General features: G+C 36.4%; 1 protein-coding gene across 11 annotated transcripts in view; it reads right to left on the bottom strand.

The window, feature by feature from the left end:
• The window catches only part of WDR72 (WD repeat domain 72), a 294,043-nt gene that overhangs the window by 171,799 nt on the left and 98,111 nt on the right, over positions 1–24,133 (bottom strand). For 9 of the 11 annotated variants that reach the window (XM_058541608.1, XM_058541607.1, XM_058541606.1 and 6 more), the window contains 10 exons: positions 20,817–20,895; positions 19,545–19,719; positions 18,822–18,898; positions 17,658–17,777; positions 16,487–16,668; positions 16,041–16,137; positions 11,223–11,364; positions 9,344–9,589; positions 6,538–6,758; positions 3,578–3,773 (listed from right to left, as the gene is read on the bottom strand). In XM_058541608.1, coding sequence (XP_058397591.1) covers positions 3,578–3,773; positions 6,538–6,758; positions 9,344–9,589; positions 11,223–11,364; positions 16,041–16,137; positions 16,487–16,668; positions 17,658–17,777; positions 18,822–18,898; positions 19,545–19,719; positions 20,817–20,895 — 1,535 coding nt within the window. The remainder of the gene's footprint in view (positions 1–3,577; positions 3,774–6,537; positions 6,759–9,343; positions 9,590–11,222; positions 11,365–16,040; positions 16,138–16,486; positions 16,669–17,657; positions 17,778–18,821; positions 18,899–19,544; positions 19,720–20,816; positions 20,896–24,133) is intronic. The other 2 variants (XM_058541610.1, XM_058541609.1) reach the window with 1 other exon arrangement.

Consider the following 24,133-nt stretch of genomic DNA (forward strand, 5'->3'; position numbering starts at 1 on the left):
CCCCAATCTTCCAGCAAGGCAGGCTTTTGGCACAGTTGAGATTACTTTTGGCCTCGAGCCTCTTCCCCTGCCTTTTCTTTCTAAGCCCTTTTCCCCCAAACCCTTAACCCACTGGCACTCCTATTTTCTCGCTATGAGCTGTGGAGTTGCTGTAGTGCTGAAAGAGCTGATAAATGCCTTCGTGTCAATTTATTCCTCCTTCAGGTATTTAGAGGAGGCAGAGTGCTGGAGAAATGGAACAAAGAATAGGTATGTTCACATATGGAAGTAAGTATGAACCTTTTAACAAAGCTAAAAGGCAAAGATCCAGGAAAAATTGGCTCGAGTAGAAAGTACACAGACTTACACCTGAGAAAGTGAGGCGTGTCCTGGGAACTCCAGAAATCCTAGGGGAGATTTGGAGAAGAAAGCTAAGGACGTACCTACAGTTGGGTGGCCATGATCTAAGAGCCACCACAATTGGCCAATGGTAAGGTGAACTCATTTGTACTCAATCTACTGAGGTCCAAGAACATTTGGATTAGTTCATTCATTCATTCATTCATTCATGTGCCAGGCCTATCAGTGAACAAGCATATTCTATGACCTCTACACCTCTTTTCAGCAGAATTGTTTTGGTCTCAGCTGGTATTTTTTCCCCTAACTTTATGAAACTGTAAATAGAAAAACTTTCTGATCCCAGATTTTCCCACCTTTACAGGAAAGGGATGAAACAGAAATCAAGTAGAGTAAACATGATGGAAGTATCTTAGCCAGATGAAATTCATCTTGGGAAAGAAAAAGTAGTTCATTAAATTTTAAACAAAATTGGAATTGCAGGGGTTAAAGTCACCACAAAACAGAGCCAATACCAGATGGAATGAAAGAACAACACAAACTTACTCAAAAGGAACAAGTGTGGTGAGGAAAGTTAGGCTGTCAGCCACCTCCACCTAGTGCTGTGGGGCTCAAATAAGATCATCAACGGGAGGATGCGTTGAAAAAGTGAACAGGCACATTACAAATATGAAGGCATCGATATAATTATTAGTAATATTTTCACCAATTATAAGCTCTACCTTAGGTTAGTTAAGGTTGTTTATAAACTATTAATGTAGATAACCAAGAGATAAGCAGCCTCACAGCCTCATTTGGAACAAATATTCTACAGGTTAATTTGCAAGATGCACTAAATGTGCATCTTATTTGATAGAGCAATTCTAAAACAAACTTTTTTATGGAAAACAATATAAATAACCAACTATAGGAGATTCCTGAGTTAAAGTACGGTGAGTCCACTGTGGCCTCTATGCCAATTATCGTCCATTTGACAACCTACTCCATCCTTTCCCTACCCTTCTGTGTCCTGCTCTGTGCCCCTGGCCGATGCCTAGAACTGAACATCCTTCCCTCTGACTTCCAGTTGGATTAAACCAAAGGAAGTGACGCAGAAGGAGAGAGAAGAAAATTTCTTCCAACTCTGTGTCTGAGTCTTGCATCTCTGGTCAGAGCTGTTTCTCTTCCATGACTTCAGGCAGTGACCACTCCTCCTGGGCTTCAGCTCGCACTGGGTTCCAGTAACACTACTTTCTCCTCTTGTTGCTTCAGCCCTAGAAGTGGTAAGAGCTTTCTGACACCAGTGTCTGGCTGATGGGGCCCTCACTATCCATTCCTTGTCTGTTCCCTAATCCCTATCCACAACCCTATAAATAGTCCTTTCATTTAAGGCTCTTCATTTGACCCACCTGGGTTGAATTCAATTTCCTGCCAAGACCATGACTAAAACACAACATAGACATCTATTTATTGACATAGCAAGATGTCTGACAGAAAGTAGATCAAAATATTAATAGCAGTTATATTTAGGCAGTGGAATAGGATTATTTGCTTTTCATGTTTCTCTGTATTTTTCAAATGTTCTACAACATTTGATTACATATTTGGGGAGTATAAAAAGAAATAATAAAATTAAAACACATTGTGAATAAATATGGTCTCAAGAAGTGCTAGTGGTTTGGCTTCCCTCCCTTACTCCCCACCCCATTAAAAAATACACAAATAAAAAGTTGCATAACCTGAAATGTATCCTGATGGGGCAATGGAACCATAAACACTTGTAAGTGCTCAGATATTTCTTTATTCTTGCTAGGTTCTATTTTCTAGGAAAAATATTTTGATTAGTAAAAACAATGCAATTGTACACATTTATCAGTGCATGTGTTCTACAGACTCATATTTCACAAGCAAAAGTCAAGATTCTGCTGCATTCTTTGATAATAATAATAATAGTTAATTGTTACTAAGGGCTTAGTACCTACAGGCCCTATTACAAGCACTGTGGGTATTAGTTTATTTAATTCTAACAGGAAGGCAGTATTATCACTCCCATTTCACAGACAAGGAAATTGACACGCAGAGAAGCCAAGTTATTTGTCCAAGGTCAAACAGCTCTTCGCTAGCAGGTCCTGGAGGCAAGCCCAGGATTTAGAGCCTATTTTATCCATTATACTGAATTGTCACTCAGATTGATAGATTACCTAAGAATTCAGAACTCTCCTAATTTTTCGTATATCATTTAGAGAACAATGGGGACCCTCGTTTGGTTCACTACTGAGTAGCTGTGCAGTCTTGCACATTTACAAATCATAGCTACAAATTCCACATCAATAAAATGAGTTCCAGTAACTCTTCCACCTACCCTAGAAGTTATAATAATCTAATGGGAAAATGAGCACAAAGCTGTAAAGCAAGGTACAAATGTAAGGCAGCATTATGTTGCACCCTCAATAGGCCAGTACATTAGCCATCATTATTAACACACCAAAGTCAAATGTAAAGAATATAGCAATTATTTTGGTGATGTATGGCTCTAAACTATATTATAAACTATCCAGTCTGTTAATAACACCCAACATAAAACCACCACTGATTAATCAATAAAAATCATGCAATGGCTTCAGTGAAATGTACTCTCGAGCGCACTCGGCTGACTCACATGCATTAATTACCTTGGCTTATTTGATATGTTCCAGCATTTACCTGAAGTGCTTAACTCTCAATCTTAAGTTATTCAGTAAAACTTTTTAAAAACTTTAAAGTTCAAACTATACATTCTCTATGCTACGATATCAAAAGTTCAACTGAGCCACTCAATTTTCAGTTTCCCTGACTCAACTTTTTGGAGTTTTGTAATTAATTATATTCCATTATTACTGATCATCAATTAGCTCAAAATGTTGCTGAGATGGTGAGTATGCTGAAGAAGGCAGAATTTAATGATAATTTGAGACTAGTAGGACACTAAATTTCTCTCTTGTTAATAATTAAAGTAGATATGTTTTTATTTATAGCTTCCAGAAATATCCGGCTCATTCCTGTGCATTGCCCTGTCAGCTTATCATCAGTTGGTCAGGATCTGACTTAGGCCCTTGTGTTTTATTTTCCACACACGCCTTCAACTGAAGCCATTAAATGCAGCCCAATCAAAGGTTAAAGAAAGTGAGGTCATCCCCACTACTTCTCTGGAATTCTCTACCCAGTCAAATGCTTTGATGTCATAAATATATAAAAGATGAAAAGGGCTAAAATTTCAATTTACCTGTTTCAATTTCCCAGATGTAAACAGAGTCATCTGCACATCCAACGATTAAAAAATTCTCAACCGGGTGCCATTTTATCATCTTCACAGGGAAAAGGTGTTTCCGGGCACGCAGGAGGCAGTTCTTCCCCTCGAGGTGAAGGAGAGTCACGGAGTGGTCACTGCACACACAGCAAATTACCTGATCACTTCTTAGCTGTGAACAAAACCAGTATTCTCGTATAAGTAAATAGTCAAACGCTTTCTCTAAAATTAAATCAGATTTTTTCCCCTAGTAAAATAAAATTTTTGTTAAAACCCCATTTTACAAAGGGACATTTCTGCTTGCTACAGCACCTCTCCACATAACACTCTACTGAGTAGATTTTAAACTCAACAACCTATCAGGAAGGTCAAGAGACGCAAGTGAAAAGGAGAATTCCAGGCCAGATCTACTTATAAGATAAATGAAGGACTTGACCATCACTCAGCAAATTCAGGCAGTGAGGCAGACGTCGGAAATAAAGCAGAGTAAAATAAACCCCAGAACTAATTTGTTGCCACAAAAAGAAGCTATTTGTAGACACAAGCTTAGGCCCAAGGGTATCACGAGCTGATATTTTCCACTTAGAGCCTCAAAATGTGATTTGGTGCTGTTCCCAGAACTCTACAGATTCTAATCCAAACAGGAAACTCAGTGTAGACACAATCTAAAAGAGGTAAGCATTAGATAGTTCCAACTGAATGTGAAACTTCAAAGACACAAAGACCAAAAATAGGCTCCCAGAACAAAGATACTTAAGATACTTTTTAAAAAGTCAGCATGTGGTTACCTTGAACACAGTTTAGGACAAAAACCATCCGTGCTGGATGCTTCTGAGGCTAATCTGGCAGTTTACAAGGCACCACTGTGTCTTACCACGAGGGCCACGTATTAGGCAGCCCATGGATAGGGGTAGATGGGGTGGGGTGGGGGGAGGAGGGGAAGCAAGGAGTGGCTCTTCTACATTCTTTGTTTCTTTTCTAACCATCTTGCTGTGTGGATTCTCAGACTTTCACTACAGCACCTAGTCAGAGTTTCAGCTGCTGTGTTTAAAGCATTAGTTGGGCTCCCTTGAAAATCTCCCAGTGCCCATCATGGTCCTCTTTCTGTGGGGCACTGGGGAGCATATTATTTTTCCTAACTCTTTTTAGAGACTACAGAAATCTCGAGGAAAAAAAATCACAAAATGGCAGGTGTGATAGATCTGGATCCTGGACTTGTAGAATGGGGCAGATGGCACTACCTCCCCACCACTACCTCTTGGAAAACCTGCCCAACTCAAAGCCTCTGTCCAGCCCAATGTACTTAAGTAAACTGACACACACACACAACATATGAACACACACACAACACGTGAACACAGATCCTATGGCCAGGAGTAGACATACACTGGAGACTCACACTAGGCCAATCAAATTCTCTTTTCTAGGCATTTAAAATTGTAAAGCCAAAAGAAGTCATAGGAAGAAGCAAGAGAAAGGAGCAATCACAAAAAAGCAGAGTCTTTCAGAGTAAAGGACTCGAAGAGTAACTTTGGTTTCTGAATTTAAGTCCACGTTCCACTGGGTCCTTGCTGTAGTATTTTGTCTTGGATGTCTAAAGGACAGCCTCTCCTCTCAACCCTGTCAACAAATTCCCTTTTTATTTGACTTGGTTTGAATGGGTTCTGATCCTTAGAGCTAAAGCGTCTGTGATTGAGGCAAAAGTAAAAGGGATCAGGTGTAGAATGGACTTGAACTACCCTCTTGGAGCAGAGAGAAAAAAATGACTTAAAAAAAAAGGGGGAGAGGAACCTCAGGATTAAAAGACATATCAAGGTATCCCAAATCACTATGTGGAAGTTTTTTTTTTTTAAAGTCACTTAACTTTGTTTCATTGTTTTGTTTAATCATTCGTGTTGCTGAAATATTGCTTTCATTATGTCTTACTACAAAAACACAGTGTAAATTTTCTCTGAGTTTACTTTGGAGCTGATTTTTTATAATATTATTATGGAGAAATAATTTTTTCAAGCCAATCAACTAACTTACAAACTCAAGAAACTCAAAAGCTGGTTGTTCATATTTTAACAAAGACATCAACTTTATGGAAGCTGAATTTAAGTTGACATTGCATAGAGAATTATACCTGAAAGCATTTCCTTTTGCCTGGCACAAGCCAGATGCTCATAAATTTGTGAAAACTCATTATTTGTTAAATAAATGAAAGAGCAAGCAAAAATCTATCTAAGAAAAAGAAAATGTAACTATTGATATTGTTATAAAAGCAATTTTTTTTTTTTTGTGAGGAAGATCAGCCCTGAGCTAACATTTGCCAATCCTCCTCTTTTTGCTGAGGAAGACTGGCCCTGGGCTAACATCCATGCCCATCTTCCTCCACTTTATATGGGACGCTGCCACAGCATGGCTTGACAAGTGGTGCGTCGGTGCGCACCCTGGATCCGAACCGGCAAACCCCGGGCCGCCGCAGCGGAGTGCATGCACTTAACCACTTGCGCCACCGGGCCAGCCCCTAAAAGCAAATTGTTGAAGGCAACAATTAATTTCTATTTATAGATTCGTTTATATTTGAATTGTTTTTACATTGAGTGTTTATTGCTTTTATTAAAAAAGAAAAGATAATTCCATTAAAAATTAAGATACATAGCTAGGGAAAAAATTTAAGTACTTAAAGAGAATTAAGTTGCTTTTGTAAAGCCAAGAATTGACAAAACCTTCGCTTTAGAACCAAATTATTTGTATAAGCTGTAGTAATAAAATGCATATAAAAATATTAGAAAGGAGTGTATAAAAATCATCTAGTTTTATTATGGGCACATAGAACTTTTTTTTTTTTCTGTGGGAATAGGGGCTATTTTTCCTTTTGTCTTTTAAACATTCTATAATGTTATATAACTTTTAAACTTATGTGTTATATTTTATTCTTTATCTTAACTTACTCTGAAGTTCTCTGGTGACATCAAAAGACTTGTTACTGGACCAGCTTCCAAAAAGAATTTATGCAAAATTTCTTCCGTAAAGATATTCCACAAAATGACACTTGAGTCCCGGTCCCCGGACACTAACCAACTTTGGTCTAATTTTGAAGAGAGACCATGTGGATAAAGTAAAGAAGTAACACTTTGGTGATGGCCTTTGAGAACTTTGTGAGGAAGGGAATCTGGAAAAGAACCAAACACCAAATAACAACAAAAGTTATTTTTGTTCAAGAAATAGTCCTGAGATTTTCCTTTATAAATTTTTAATGTAAGGAAACTACATATAATTAAAGCTAGGCAGTTGACTAAGAAAATTAGTGAACAACCCTTAGACCATCTCAAAAGACAAGAAGGTCATCATAAGCCGTTGATGAAGCACTGAAGTTGGTTGTTCAAAGTCCACTAATTCTTTAAGGCTGTCAGCAAGTTACTAATTCCAGTACCACGAAATAGCAAATGATGTTCTAAAAGAATGGACAATTCATACATTTTTCCTCTACAAAAATAAGCTCTGAACATTACTGCTGTCCTTTAAATTAGCATGACCAAGTCTGTAAAAAAGAAAAGCAAAGTTTCACAGAACATTTTTGCTTTAAAAGATGTTGGAGATTACCTAGTTCCACCTCATTGTGTTACAGATAAAGTATCAGAGGCTCAGAGAGGTTAAGTTGTTTGAATCCACGTGTGAAAAAGCACAGCAAAATGTTTAAGAGCATAGCTTTGCTGTTAAACAAATCTGGCTTTGTTTTTCTGGATCTATCACTTACTAGATGTGTCACCATGGACAAGTTGCATCTTCCCTCTAAGCCACAGGTACTGCATCTGAAAAAATTGGGGTAATAATAGCACTTACTTCACACAAGACTGTTGTGTGGAATAAATAAGATAATGTCCATAAATTCTTAGCACTGAAACTTGGTAGGAACTTGGGTATTTCAAACCATAGCTGTACTAGAACACAGAGCTACATCCAGTTTCCACACTGCTTCTTCCTTCATCGTTAGCTAAATCTAAAAAAATTGGAGAGGAGTATAGACTACAAACTCTCCTTGTTCAAATTGAAAATGAGTCCCAAAGAATCGTTATTAATTCTATTAAAGAATCATTGGTTACTTCTACTCCATCAGGTACATCCTCACTTGATTATCCCCTAGCAAACCAAAATGAATATTAATTCAGATGTTACAAGTCAAACGTAGGTTTCTGCTTGTTTTCTGGACAAGATAAATCAGCCTAGATAAAAAATGCTAAGATCATAAGCTTTTTCACTAACTTTTAACAGCAGCCATTGAGCTGTACAGCAGTACACTACCTCTCCTCAGTTTATTGCTATTCACACCTCTGCTGCAGTCAATCACTAAATCACAAGTTAGTAATACTTAGTAAGTAGCCAAAGTAAGCTGAGAACGTAGTAGGCAATTTAACAAAATTATTTTTAAAAAACTGAGATTTGGTCTTTACCCTTAAGGGCCTTGCAGTCTAGTAGGATCCACACAATAAAAAATGGTATACAGGGGCCACCCTGCGGCTTGGCGGTTAGGTGCACATGCTCTGCTACTGGCGGCCTGGGTTCGAATCCCAGGCACACACCAATGCACCGCTTGTTGGGCCATGCTAAGGTGGCGTCCCACATACAGCAACTAGAAGGATGTGCAACTATGACATACAACCATCTACTGGGGCTTTGGGGAGAAAAAGGGAAAAAAAAAAAGGAGGATTGGCAATAGATGTTAGCTCAGGGCCAGTCTTCCTCAGCAAAAAGAGGAGGATTGGCATGGATGTTAGCTCAGGGCTGATCTTCCTCACAAAAAAAAAAAAAAATGGTATACAACTTTATTTACACACCCCCAAATCTCAATCACCTCCTACATTTCCTTCTTTTACCTAATAAAACTTAAATGCACAATTGTCTTTATTTAATAGGTATTCGCTGTTGTACTGCACAAAGATGTATAAGAATATACTTATATTTCATTAACAAAGAAATAAAAATTAAAACAGGAAGATACCATTTTCTCCTGATTGGAAATCTAAAATTTTAACAGCACACAGTTTTGGCCAAGGTTTGGGGAAAAAGGCATTCTCATAGGTTGTTAGTGGACACATACATATATTCATGTATGTTCTTTGGAGAACATTTTTAGACGTATTTTCAAAATTAAAAATACACATAAATGTTGATCTAGTAATTCTACTCCTGGGAATTAATTCTATAGATATACCCACATATATATATATGCAAAGATAGTTAATTCTGCTTTGTCTGTAGTAGCCAAGACTAAAACTTAAACACCAATTAATAGGAGATTTTTTAAATTAAAATTTGATTATTATTAATCACTTAAGCTCATAAGGAATGTGCACCAAAATATTTTATTAAGATTTGTTTAAGGACATTTCAGTAAAGTGTGTAGTAAAAATGCTTCTATTTGTATGACATAATTAAAAGAATGCATACTGCTATGTTGGTATGTGTTTGTATATGCATAGAAAATTTTGAGAAGGGTATAAAGAAACTTATTAGCAGTTGCCTTTGGTGAAGAGAACTGGAAGAACAAGGAAGGAGAGAAACATATTTCTCATTGTATACCTTCCACTTGACTTTTTAAAAAATCTAGATGTATGTTTTACTTTAACATTAAAATATATACACATTTATTAGAAAATACTAGCAAATCTTTTAAGCTTAAGCAATCTTCTTATTACAGCTTGTTAAAGTTGGAACTTAGGTAAATTAAATAAATAGGGTCAAATAAAATTCAATGACCTTTTAATAAAGAACCGCCTTCTAGAAGTCCTGCTTTGGCAGCATTCAAAGCCTGTGTAATGAAAATTGTCCCATCTTCACAGCCACATATTAGTTTATCAAGACTTGGAACATACTCTGATGAAGTGACTACCGCAGTTCCAGTCTCATCTTTAAATCCAGAGAAGTGATCAATAATACTTTGTGACATGGTATGATGCTTATCAAAATTATCTTGAAGGGTCCAGGTAGTAGTTATTGGTATCTCTAAAAGGAAAACACACAAAAAAGAAAAATTTGGTTTATAAATTCATCATGGATATGGAAAATATTATCAAGGCACCATCCCTTGGGTTACACAGAGGCTCCTTTGCCATCCTAACAGTGGGCTATGGGCAGAAAAGTTCTCCCACCATCCACTGTCTCCATCAAAATGCTATTTTATTAGTCCTCTGTCCTTAAAGGAGCCTCAGAAGAATAGATGTATATTAGTGCATTCATTTTAGACCTAGGTCAACTGAAAAGAACTGAGCAACTCTCGCAATGATGTAAAATGGTGGACCAACCTCATGAGTTCTCTATTTGCCTTTATAATGTTAAGAAGGAAAACTGAGGGTTTATTAGTTGTGTGAGGTAAATGGAAGAAATTTATTCTTTAAATGTCAAGGATATGAATATCTCAAAGTCATATCAACCCCCAGGCAACTATCTACGGCTACCAAGAGAACTGGTTATCATTTATACAGCTGACCACCCAAGCACTTGACATGTGCCTCAGGTAGGCTCAGGAAGTAAGACAGGCTTGGCATCCAGAAGCAAAGAAGGCAAGTTAAAGCCAACCTACCTTGCTTTATATAATTTATTAACCAAAAGGCCTCCTTGACCTTGAAGTACCCACGCCACAGTGACTGTGAAAACCTCAACCTCGAAACTTAGACTAGCACCAAGAGTTGTCATAGATTTCTACGGTTCTAATTATAAACAAGATTGGCTGGATGCTTAATTCTGCTGCCAAGAAGTAGAACAGACATGAGAAATCCTAGAGCCACCGTCAAGTAGTCTCAGCAGTGGGCATGGTATACTTTTCAACTCTTAAAATTGAACTTGTAAGAAGAAACTTTTCGACACACCATACCAACTTCTAAGTCTATTTCCTGACCAATTTCTTATTAATCTAGGTCTATTATGAACCATTTTGAAAACATTTGGAAGAGAAACACTAAAATTTATACCAGTAAACTTGTTAACCAATGGAAACCCAGGCTTAGAAATTCAAGTAGTGAGAATAGAGACCCTGTTTCTGCTGTGCCCCAGACAATCTCACAGAGATGATTCACTGATTTTGGAACAAAGGCAAAAGAGTAAGACAGAATTCCTCAGTTTGGAATACATAGCCTCAGGAGTTTGAAAGTTCTCCACAATAATGTTTGCTTTGATGAGTTCAGTTTTGTATTTGAAGGAAAGTTAAAATAAGCAAATGCTGAATCATCTAATTCAAATTGCCAAACATTTTAGTGCCCAAGTTTATATCTGTGCTTGTAGTTCCAAGCAGCTATAATAATCCCAACAGAGAAATTGTTTGAAAAAGAGTATAGGATATGGACACGACAAATTCAAACATAAGAATATAGTGTATTAGCCTATCCTATATTCATATTGTCAGCATTCATTTCATTTCAATAAAACATCATTGACGTTAAATTGATGTTAATTTGAAGTATATTGTTGTATAAGATCTAGAAGCATCATGTTTACACCTGTTTATTTTGGCATCTAATGCATAGTAATACACAAGAAAATTTTTCTTGTTTGTAGCCTCATGTAACTCAACTTAGAAAAACAGAGTTAATTATAAACTAGTTCTCAGCATACATGTGATTAGAAATGGAAATTGTCTTACCTCTAGGAGAACCATCAAACTTGGATACAGGAACATCAGGGATGTGCCACAAAGTAATTCTTCCTGAGACTTCTCCAGAGAAAAGTACCTTATAAAAAGGCTCTTTCCTTTCATTCATGTAGCCCATAACAAAGGGATTGCTCTGGTCCAAAACAAAAAGTTGGCTTTTATGTAGGAAAAATATCAAAGTATGAAATAACAGCCACTGTTTTTTAAATGGAGGAACAAGACTTCACAGATGAACTAAATTGTTTCTATTTATTTCCCACCCTTTCAAAAATTTAAAGTGAATTAAGTGAAATAATCTCTTACTTAGGACAAAAAAAAATTTATAAAACAGGAAGCAAAGTCATCAGCTAGACTTCCAAGAGTTAACAAGACTATCTAACATTTATTGAACATGTTCTATGCATGTATTACACATACTGCTTGGAGCTTTACATGTGTTCATTAAGTAATCTTCACAATAATCTGTGAAGTTGGTACTATTATTGTCTTCATTTCACAGATGAGTAAACTGGGAGTGAAGAGGTTGATTTATCTAAGGTGATATAGACAGCAACGGGCTTTTTAGTCCAGTAATTTTGACTCAAGAGCCTATATCTTGATGACAATACTCTACTGTCCACTAAGGAGGTCTGATTTCCTTATGGTCCCTTCAGTTCCAATTGTACTTAATATAGCAACGACTTATATTTGTATGGTAGTTTTGTGTTATTAATATGCTTTCCATTTCCTGTTGACCATTTTTCAGTTTTAACATACTTGATTTCAAATTTTCCAAGTGGCCACAAAGAAAAATAAGTCCATAACTTATAAAAGACATATATTTATATTAATATGTAATATATCGTTACATTACATATATGTATATAAATAGTTATAACTTTGCTGAGGCAGAGAATATTGGGCACCAGCACTCTGAAAGATGCTTTCACTAGTGAATGAATCTAGAATCTCCCTAGTACCTCAGTGCAGTGCAGATGTTCTTTGGGCAGGCTTGTATCTAAAGATTATGCACAAGAGATCAAAATGGTTAAGTGATTAGAAAAACAAAACCCAAACTTCTCTTGATGTACAAATAAAAGGCATCCTGAAAAGAAAGCCAACTGCTGGGTGCTAGAATTAAAGAAATCTAAGAAAGTGGTAGTTCCTCGTCAAAAGATAAAGATTTGAAGGTTCAGATTTAGATATATTGGTGGAAAAATTCTATAACATATCTTTAGAGAATATTAAGGGCCAAAATATTGCTATGTTTAATCCTCACAACAAAACTACAAAGTAAGTAAATATTGTTATTATTACTGTTATGGAGATAAGGAAGGTAAAACAGGAAGAGAATAAGAAACTAATCCAAGACCATGCAACCAAGATATGCAATCCTTTATAGTCTCAAGAAATGAGAGCATTGCAGAAGAGAAAACAGTTCCAATGAAGTCAGTTCTCTGAATATATCTTTTTTTTTTTTTCGCTGAGGAAAATTCGTCCTGAGCTAACATCTATTGCCAATCTTCTTCTTTTTGCTTGAGGAAGATTCGCTTTGAGGTAACATCTGTGCCAGTCTTCCTCTATTTTGTATGTGGGTCACTGCCACAGCACAGCCACTGATAAGCGGTGTAAGTCTGTGCCCAATCTCCGAACCCTGGCCACCAAAGTGGAGCATGCCAAACTTTAACCACTAGGCCACTGGGATAGCCCCTTATCTTCTCTTTTTTTAAAGACTCAGAAGACACTTTGGGGTCTTATAGTTCTCATGGCCATGATTTTTGTAGGTGTTAGAAATGTTGTTGATAAAATGTGGTTAAATTGGCTTCTCAAATTCTCTCAGCCTTTAGGAACCTTAGAATTGACTAGTCCAACTCCCTTGTGATTTTGACACGGGAATGAAACTCCAGAGAGGTTGAGTGGTGACTCAAGTTGGTGGCAGCATGTCTCCTCCCTCCCAGCTCCACACTGCCCCTACAGCCCACATTCTCCACGCTGCTGTTATCCCCTCTGCCCTCTGCCCTCTACCATTCTTTACTTGCTCACACCTACTCCTTGACCCCTCGATCCTCCTCCTTCCTAGAAGTTCCCTCACCAGTTCTGCTATTCACCTGAAAACCCCCTCAGCCCCTAACCATATGAACTCTGATTTTTCATCATAGTACCTGGTACCCATCACAAGGAGTGTCGAGCCTGCAAGAGGTAATAAAATAGTCATTAAGAGTGAATTCTCTTGGGCTAACTGCCCGGATTCAAATCCTGGTTTTAGCACATACTAACTCTACTAAAAGAGCCAAGTACTTGATTTAGGCAATTTACTTAACCTCTCTGTGTCTCATTTTCCCTAACTGTGAAAAAAGGCTAATAAAAGCACCTGCTATATGGGATTACTGTCAGGATTAATGAGTTGACAAACGTTAAGGTGATTAGAATGGTGCCAGGCATTTGGTGCATACTCAATAAATATTAACCATTCTTATTATCCAGTTCTCAGAACAATTGAGAAACTCACTCCAAAGACACATTGCCAGACTCTGGGGCCAAACTACCTGGGTTCAGATCTTGGGAATTAACCTCTCTGAACATCAGTTTCAAAATGAGGTCATGGTGGGAACTCATGTAAATAAGGCGGTGTGTACGTCTGACATAATAAGGACTCAATAAAAGTTACCTATTATCGTCATCTTTGTCATTACTCTTAGTTCATGCTCCCAAATCCCTTATCTGCAATTCTCAGGCAGTTTCCATCCCAACTACTCCCATCTCAGCGCTGCACTCTTACTCCACAGCTAAGACCCGGGGAAGCCCAGTTCCTCATCTCAACAGTCAGGGCCCCCACCACAGGTCTCAGTGATTATCAGCTGTGATTTGAAGCTAAGGATACTCTCATAAAGCTACTGGAAGGAAGGCGGAGTCCTCATTCTTGCTACTACAACTTCATCAGCAGATATGTTCCCGCATTACAAATGGGAACTCTGAGAACATGTTATTGTCACACACTGAGATTTAATTCTATGGTATTATTCCAAAAAAGGAGTCCAGTCAATACTACATGTTTACAGTGCACCATTTTCTAAGCTCACTATATTTATTGAACTCATCTCCCCACCTCACCAAAATGCCTTCATTACCTTCTAACTGCAGGAGAGACTAAGAAGTCTTATATTTAGTGAATATTAATGTTTTGAATAAGAAGAATAATGTCTGACTTCAATTTCTTGGCTGGATAAAGGACAGGCAAAGGTCCCAGAATGGGTAGACCAGCTTCTTTCAGTTTCAGATTATTCCATTCATATTTCACTGGCTTCCAGTACTTCCCACTTTTAAGATACAGAAACAACTGTGATTGTCTTCACAAGAATTATTGAGAGAAGACCCATAAATCTGTGTTTTCACATTGTGAAAAACAAAGCAAGGTAGCTTCCCATGAGATTATTATTTTTAAGTTAACTTTTAATTGTACTTCTTCCTTGTAGTTACATATAGCATTGCTATTTTCAGTAGACTAGAAGTTCCTAAAGGACACTACTTATATTTAGCTTGTAGGCTAAAATGTGCTTTATAAAAATGCATTCTGGAGCTAGAAAGGAGGAAAGGACAGGTCCTTAAAAAAAAAAAAAAAAACTAAAAATGCCTTTTTGAGTAAGCCACATTACGGCTTTTGTGATCAACAGCAAAACAATGCTCTATTGTCACCCACAAATGATTTTAGAAATAGTGCTTGATGCCATAATTCTAAAGTTTGCCTGTGCCCCAGTGGCACTTGGAGGCCTAATTTTTGGCTGACAGCTTCTTAATCAAGTTTTTGCAACAAAACCTCACAGATATGTTAAAGGGACTATCACTGAACTATAGGATTTCCAACAGCTATGCTGCCTAATTAAGCAAACCATCACTCTGTAAAAACTAACATACTTCCTTGGTTGACACATCAATAATTCAAAACTCCTCCATTCTCAGTGAAATACCTTTTTGGACAATTAACTGATGACTAAATCCAAAAAAAAAAGACACTTTGGCTAACGTTACTAAAATAAAGTAACTGCTTAAATTTTCAGGCTTCAGAGAGTGTCAAAGATATAATTCAGTCAAGTAAATGCTGACAATTATATCCTCCACTCTCTGCCAGAAACCATAATTATATTTGTTTTAACAAGAAAATTTATTCAGAAGAATAGCTACATACATGTGAAAATGATCTCAATATATAGTTAAGCAAAAAAAAAAAAAAAGCAAGATATAAACCATTTGATAAAGTTTAAAAATTGGAGTAGATACATCAAAATGTTAGTAACGTTGTATCAAACCATCTATCAAAAGGGGCAGTGAAAAAATGTATGTGTGTATGTATATGTATTTGTGTGTACATATATATATAGAGAGAGAGAGAGAAAATAAATATGGCAAAATGTTGACAATTAGTGAATCTAGGTAAAGGGCATATGAGTGATCATTGTACTATTCTTGCAACTTTTCAACTATTTGAAACATTTCCTATTAAAATAAGTAAATACATATAATACAAATATTTATAGTAGATATTGATGGTGGTAAAATTAGGAATTTTAATTCCTCCTTTGTTTTTTTAACATTTATAACTTTTTTATAATAAATATGCATCGTTTAGTTAACCAGACTTAAAAAATAGATTTTTTTAAAGGCAAAGTTTCCTCTTCAGTAACCATTAACAATTAGATTTGATTTTCTCGTTAACAACATGATGTGATTCTTCAATTCAATTTTTTCTAGCCTGAGTCTGTTACAGACAAAGCAACACTTATCTAAGAAATGGAGTGAAATAGCTTTGAGGCAGTCACTCTTTTCTTGCATTACCTTATTTTCTTGCACAGAAGTAGAGCACAGTAAATGAGGATAAATGGTCTCTTTAAGCACTCTTCCATCAGCAGGGTATATGCTTTTTGAAAGCCCACTGCGTGGTGAAAAATAAAAAGCGAAGTTTAAAACTTTGGGGTTCTTTATTAGTTTTCTTTTTCCCCTCCCACTTTCAAAAGCCGGATGGTACCATTCAAGTTTCTAAACTCCAGATAGAAATTGTTGGGTTAATAATTACAAGTGACTTTTTGAAAACCCAGCACCAGCTGTACAAGTTATACATGGTTAATCTCATTCCTTCATCCCCTGCTGTTTTATACAAAGACTGAAGCCTACCAAAGCCCAGAGTAAATCTTCTAGTGCCAAAGTTGTTTTGTTCTGGTTTTTGATCATGGGCAGCATGCAGGGACTTTTCCATAATAAACCTCCCAAAGTTCATTTTCTACCTGAGTGTTTTGTATGCCGCTCCCATCTGAGCCCACCTGTTCAGCAGCTGATAGATATAACTGTGACCATCTTCTGTCCAGATGATGATTCTGTGAGCAGCAAGCACCTCTCCACCAGCAAAGAACTGCCCACTGCTACTAACTTCTGTCCGCAGAAGGGAAAAATCACAATAATCATAAACCTAAAATACAAAATTAATGATGCACATTAACAAAAGCTTACAATCTAATCTGCCAATGAGATGAAAGACAAATTATGCTCATCAAGACTATTTTGATGACAGTGTTAATACAACACACCAAGTGTTAATAAAAGGCCAAACTGTACACATGTATGAAGATAATATTTTACTGGTACTTTTTTTTTTTTCACATTTCTCCTAAGGTAAGTTTCACTGGATAAACTTCATCTGACTGTATCATTCCAGAAAGTGCCCATTAAGCACAAAGACCAAAAATCTCAAAATTGCTATATAATTTTGTTATTTCCATATAGATAGCCCAATGTTAACATGTGAAAATTTATCACACAAAAAATGTTTATACAGAAGAAATCCTTTTTTAGACCATGCACTTTATATCCATGTACTTTATATTTTTGTTCAAAAATATATTACCAGCATATAAGTAAGACAATATAGTTTTGTTAACTGAGCCAAGCATACGAAACGTTAAAGAAAAAGAGGATGCTATCAAACGATGGTAACTTAGCTTTTCTTTCTTCTTGAAGACATCAGTGAATATATTCACAGGAAAGAAATGTATATTCCCTAAAAACAAATGTGGTGACAAAGCCAAAAAAACAAAAAAAATCTAAAAATAAGATAATTTATGTAGATGAAAAGTATTAGTTTTCTTTTTAATTCTAAAGTGTAGGCACCAACTTTGAAAATAATCTAGAGATAAACGCTCATTATTACTATGGTTTGTTATTAATAAAATTAGGATATGCTAGCATACATATAATATCCTGGGAAGTAAACAGCTGAATGTGGGGAGTGGAAGACTTACAAAAGTCAGTCAGAAAGACAAGTCATCCCATTCTCTGGTAATAATATTATAAAGAGTTTGTATCATATTTACATTATATTCTTATAATTGTTGCACTGAACAAGAAAAAAACAAATTACATTTGTATATCACTGGTATTTATTATCTTATTTTATAATACCTTCCAACACCTAGAAAATACCACCAATAGAAGTCTCTCTGTATACGTGCAAAATCGTATTGTCCGGCAGTTCAGGGAGTCGAGAGATTTGGATTCCTTTTCATAGACATCTTGCTTTTCCTTCAAAAGGAATCAAAACATTTTAGTACTAGTTTTAGGTAATCTATACACAACTGTGTGAGAAGACTTACTCCCCTATACACCTGAAGTAGATCACCGCCATTATTATAAAATGAAGAGTACCCCAGTTTCCTTTTGCAAAGAAGTTACTTTGCAAAAGAAATTGTGAACAGGAAACCCACTTGGATTCAAGCGTTCATTATATATAATCATTCAAGAAACATTCTGTGAGAGACTACACTGGATGCTGAGAATGAAAAGATAAGAATAAGTTATTGACGTTCAGACATGGCATATAGATAAAATTTTAAAAAAGTAAAATAATTTCTTAAAAACCCTGCAGTATCTTAATTGCTAAAATAGAAAAATGAACAAAGTGCTTTGAAAAAACAGAAGAGTGGCCAACACTAAACACATAGAATACTATTCTCAATAAGTTTCTGAAAATGGTGGGTGTGTTTCTCGGGCTCAATATGTCAACACGATTCTTAGGCTTTCTCAACCAAGAAATTCCTAAGGAGGGCCCAGCGCTCCATGGGGCAGCTGAAACAATTTTGTCACCAGCACAAACACTATGACTGTTCTTTTGTCCATCACCTCAACTTGTAGCCTGATGCCAGGGAGCAGGTGAATATACTGGACTGCCAGTGGATGTGACCCCCAGCTGTTCATAGTCGTCTCCCTGCCCCTGCTCATACACCCCGGGAGACAGGGGGTGTATGAGATATTCTACTGTAAGGGACAGAAAGATATTCTTTTATGATGGTTTTTTTTTTTTAATTAAAAGTGTGATCTGTGTGTGCATATGTGGGTATGTGTGTAGATAAAGACATTTGTATATGCAGGGAGAAAAGGTTGAAAAGTTACAATCCAACTGTTACCAATGCTAACCCCTGGGAAGAAGGATGGGGGAAGTAACATTTATAGACTTCTATATTATTTGAACTTTTAATAATGAGCATGTAATATCCCTATAATTAAAAAATTTTAATAAATATGCTTGAAATTGGAGGGGAAAAAAAGAATAGAGTTTCACAAGCCAACCTGAATGCTGTTGATAGATGAAGAGAGATCCCACACTTTGAGTTCACCAGTTACTGATACCACCAAGAGAGAATCTTCTGCAAAAACAGCAAAGATCACATATAAGCTGACCACTGCTATAACCGGTTGCTGTAAAGACCATTTCATAGTCATTCGAGGATGATGCAGGTCTATGTAGGTGGAAAATATTCAGCTTTTTTTTAAATAAAAAATAAACATTTAGGTCATATTTTAAAATTTCAAAGTGACCCCCCATGTAAAAGGAGAACACCACTAAAAACAGAACCACCTGCAAAACATCATGTTGGCAACCTTACTATTTCAGAAATAAATTAAGAGCCAGTCTTCCCTTTCCTGTGTTGTTACTCATTACAGAAATTAAATTCTCTTCATCGCTACATCCAGAAGATACAGAAGGGCAAAAGTTCCAAGAGTCCTGCTAATCCATAACAAACACTTGCTTGTGAATCTTAAAATGCACCAAGCATAACTGTGTCAGGGAAACACAGGGTCTCCTCTTTCTACTTCATCTTAATTTCTTGCTGACTTTCCAAAAACTTGAACCACTGGCATGAGTGTTCTCAGTTTTTCTTGATCTAGCTTAGAGAGCTATCCCCACTAACATAAAACAGCATTCTGAACTCTTGCCCAATAATTTAAAAATAGTTCAAAACTGATATTTTTATACGCAATCTCTTATGTTATATAATATCCAACTATTACCTTGTATTCTCATGGAGTGGACAATGCACATGCAGTTAATCCAGTCAGGAGACTGAGATGATGTAAAAGTGTGAACAACAGCCAAAGTTTTGGCATCAATTATAAGAACGTCTTGATATTCTCCACAACACAGAAGCCAGCCTTCTCCTGTCATCCGGAACGAGCAGTGATAATACTATGCAAATAGAATTCAAAGCAAAAATTTAATTATCACCAGCAATTAACATAAATTTGGCTGTGTGAAGACTTCTTTGGATTTTAGTTTTATCACCTATTCAATTAAGGTATTAGACTGAATAACAACTAAAATTTAGTTCAACTATTCTACACTTCTAAAGTATTGATTTTGCACTTTAGTCTTATTTGTATTTCATCATTTTTCTGGAGAAAGAATCTTTTGGGAAGAAGGAATCTTACTCCAAATCATGGAAAGCTCACAAGTATATTATTTCTGGAGTGCTAGGTAAAACTAAACAACAACAACAAAAACCAGCTTCCTTATCCTGGCAATGTTGCTATATGTTAAGAAGCAATAAACGTGTTTGAAGAGCTTTTGAGGAATTCTTGTGCCAAATAAGTTATGAGAATGGCTTGTATTCAAGATTGAGTAGTATATTCTACCCTGGATGAGCTCACTCACTGTGCAGGTTTTGGTCCCAGAAAGGCATTTGTGAATGTTGCAGTGCATGTTATCAATGCTAAAAGCAATGAGTGAAATATATAAAAACACTGTCAGCACCATTGGAATCACACAACTACCTTACATAGACACTTGGAGTCTGCCTACCAAAAGCCAAAATCTGTTTTAAATACTGGGAAGTGATTATAAAGTTTATGGCTATACCTCTTGCTCTCATTTCATAAATAAGAAATTCAGAAATTAAGAATCTATCCACCCAAAAAGGTTAGGAAAAAACCACTTTTTTACTTTATAAAATATTACACCGTTAAAATGGAATCTTTCTCTATGTGTGTGTCTGCGTGTGTGTGTGTTTTGTGAGGGTACCTAAGGAAAAATATGAAAACTGTCTTTCAAATTTATCTACGTTGAAAGATACAGAAATAAGAGAAAGAATCAGGAAAAAAAATTGGTTGAGTAATAACTTTTGGGAAAGAAAAATGCCAAAATAACAAATGATAACTACTTTAACGACAAAACAAAAATTTAAGAAAAGCATATCTTCCAAAGACATTTCTTTATTGTGTGCATAGCAAATGCTCTAAAGGAGCTGTAGAATCCAGAAATGTTCTGAAGGAAGCGAATGTACTTACACAGATTGCCGTGTGCCTGTAAGGAAGGGTGGCCTTCTCCACACACTGTCCGTTGGTGACATTCCAAACACACATCTCCCTAGCAGAGATAACTTTGTATTATTCTCTGTCATTTCCACTCAATTGGCTGGAACAATTTTTGTGCCACGAAGTTTTTCTTTAGTGCTGCACTTAAATGCAGCCTGATCGTTTACGTGGTTTTTTGTTACAGATTACTGGGCAAGAAAATGTTTTGGTCATTAGCAGGGATGACATACTGTATCTGTGTCTTTTTGTTTGGGTAATTACATCTTGCCTCCAGCCTACAAACCTGACTTTAGTGCCAACATGACCCTACAACAAATTGTGGGGATACAGGGATCACAGCGTGTTAGAGTGACAGTATAACAATCTTTCCATGGAAACTGCATCCTCTTGAAAGTGGTTTATTTCACTGAACTTAAAATTACATATTCTGAAAAGCATAATGTATCAAGTGCTGCACATTGTGGAGCAGAGATATCATTTTTGTAAAAATAAACAGTGCCACCAAGAGGCCTCGGTCTATCATTGATACGGTTTATTTGGTCTGTCATTGATAAGGTTTATTTCTTTGCTTCTCCTGAAATCCTTGCCACTTAATGTTTAGAAAATTCTCATGGTTTAGAAAACTCTGACTTGGTTACATTAATGTCACAAAGAAATAGACACAGTTATGAAATACAGCTACAAAATACATCCAGTGTAAAGTAGCTTATATGATTTCTATTCACAAAAAACAGAATGGCTGTTTCAGAGTGGTTTGGTAATATTCTTCTGCTTTGACAGTTTTAACACATAAGCAAAATTATCCATGGAAGAAAAATGAAAGCTTTATCAGCTTTAAGGGAGAAGCTGCTATTAAGAAGCAAAAGATAAGGGCTAATAATGTTAAATGCTTATGCATTCGGTGATTTGCAGGCTTTTTTGTTTTTCTAGCCAAACAGTGGAACTCAATCTTTAAATCGGTGGTTCTCAACCTGGGGCGATTTTGACCCCCAAGGGACATTTGACAATGTTTAGAGATATTTGCGATTGTCACAACTAGGAACGCACTACTGGCATCTAGTGGCTAAAGCCCAGGGATGCTGCTACACAGCCTACAATGCGTGGGATGGTCTCCCACAACAAACACTTCTTCGGTGGTCCAAAATGTCATAAGCCCTGAAGTTGAGAAACCATGTTCTAGATATAGAAACAAAACGTTCCTAGTCTTTTTTTCCCTCTCTGTTTATATCCAACCTTATTCCAAAAAGGATTTGAGACATGCAACTCAATAACAGGGGAAAAAATTTGTGTGTGTCTGAAAAATAAGACTGAGAGAAATGTAGAAATTGAAATAATGTATCTCAAAGGTCAAGAAATAGACATCAAAAGTAAAGAAACTGAATCTTAAGCAGCCATCAATATAAAATTTTAGCTCTACAAGGAATTTGAGTGCATCTGCTCTAGGTAGGCATCAATGATCATCTGTGAATATTTTGGAAATTACACTCACAGATTCTAATTCCATGGCTCTGTTTTGGGAACCTGGCACATGGGGTTTTGTAAAACTTCCGGTCAGTTAACCTGTTGTTAGGTAAGTCTATCTCCTAACCAGTGATTCTAAACTCTGGCTATACATTAGAATTATCAGGGAGCTTTTTAAAAATACTGACCCAACCCAGATATCAAGCCAGGCTAATTAAATCACATTTTCCAGGGTTGGAGCCTCGGCATCAGTAAAAGATCTCCTCCCAGTGATACTAATGTCTCTAAACTCTCTCGGATTCTAATGCTTTCTCTGTTTGTTTGCTTATCATCTTACCTTCTACCTTAAATTTTAAAGAAAAACCAAAAATATCACAAAGCCAAAATTGACTCTTTGCCTATGGATTCTATTTAAGGAAAGAAATCAAATTCATTGTGTATCAAAAGCAGCATTGGCATTGTAGCTGGAACTGCACAAGTTACATACTTAATAAGAAGACGTGAAAATTAACTAATTAATTAATTAGAATGCATATTCTTCTTTTCTTTTTCAAATACTGTTCCCAAAGTTTGTACATAGTCTAAATAACCGTCGCTTATAAAAAAATTAAATTTAACAATTTCCAAAATTTTTTAAATTCTTTAAGTTTTTTATTTCAATGAAAAGAAAAACATAGAGAAAAATATCTACAACATATAAAATTAGAAAATTATTAAATTTCCCCTAAAGTTCCTTAATAAAGAGCATTGTTTTCTAACTGAAGTCTACATCTCTACCTCAGCACCTCAATAAAAATTCATTGAATAGATAAATAGATCAGTCACCATTCCTCCATCCACCTTCCATCTTTCAGAAATATCCTATTGTTTCTTTGCCCCATTCCTATTCTCAAATTTGTGTGCTTATAACACTGTTATTGCTTTGCTCAAATTTTAATAAAGCATCTAAGAGGGAGAGAAGATAAACATGAATGCTTGGTTTGCCATCCTGAATTGGAAGTCCATTATATTCTTCAAATTGTCTTTTCTCTTGTCTTCCATTATACTTTGGGGTTTTCTTTGGCATTTTCAGGCTCCTCTTCTGCCTGCTTCTTAAATGTTGGTTTTCCTTAGATTTTTGTCTTAGACTTTCTTACATTCTCACATTTGCACTCTCTCTGGGTGAGTTATTTACTCCCAGAACTTCAGGTACCGTCTACACGCTATTGGAAGCCCAGACCTGTTCACTGAGCTCTAGATTTCCACATGCTACTAGCTATTAGATGTCTCCACCTGGATGACTTGCATGACTTCACACTCCTTTTGTTCAAAACAAAACATAACATATTTTTTTCTTTGTTACCTATTCTCAGTGGATGGTATCATCATCACCAATGAGTTTCCCAAGTCATTCTTGACCTCACACTTTTTCTAAATGCCCCAAAGGTGGGGTACTCACTACTCAAAATATGTTCTCTGAACCAGCAGAGTCAGCATTGTCCAGGAACGTGTTAGAAATGCAAGTTCTGGAACCTCGGCCTAGACCTACTGAATCCTTACCTGCAGGAGTGCCCCAGAAATCGATATTTAAACAAGCTCTGCAAGTGATCCTAATGCAAACTCAGGTTTAAGGAGCACTGTCCTAGAAGACTCCAAGACTGGGTGCCTGCCTCTCTCTCTAGTCTCATCTCTCGCTGGTGATTAAAAGTCAGTAAGAAGTAATAATCTTCTTTCCCAATGCCAAGCCTTTTTTGCCTTAAGGTTTTATTAAGTACGTATATTTATTAATATAAAATATAAATATAGCTACATCAACCTTATTTTGGCTAGTATTCATCTGATAAATGTTT

This window comes from Diceros bicornis, chromosome 5 (genome assembly GCF_020826845.1).
Source record: "Diceros bicornis minor isolate mBicDic1 chromosome 5, mDicBic1.mat.cur, whole genome shotgun sequence".
Lineage (NCBI taxonomy): Eukaryota > Metazoa > Chordata > Mammalia > Perissodactyla > Rhinocerotidae > Diceros > Diceros bicornis.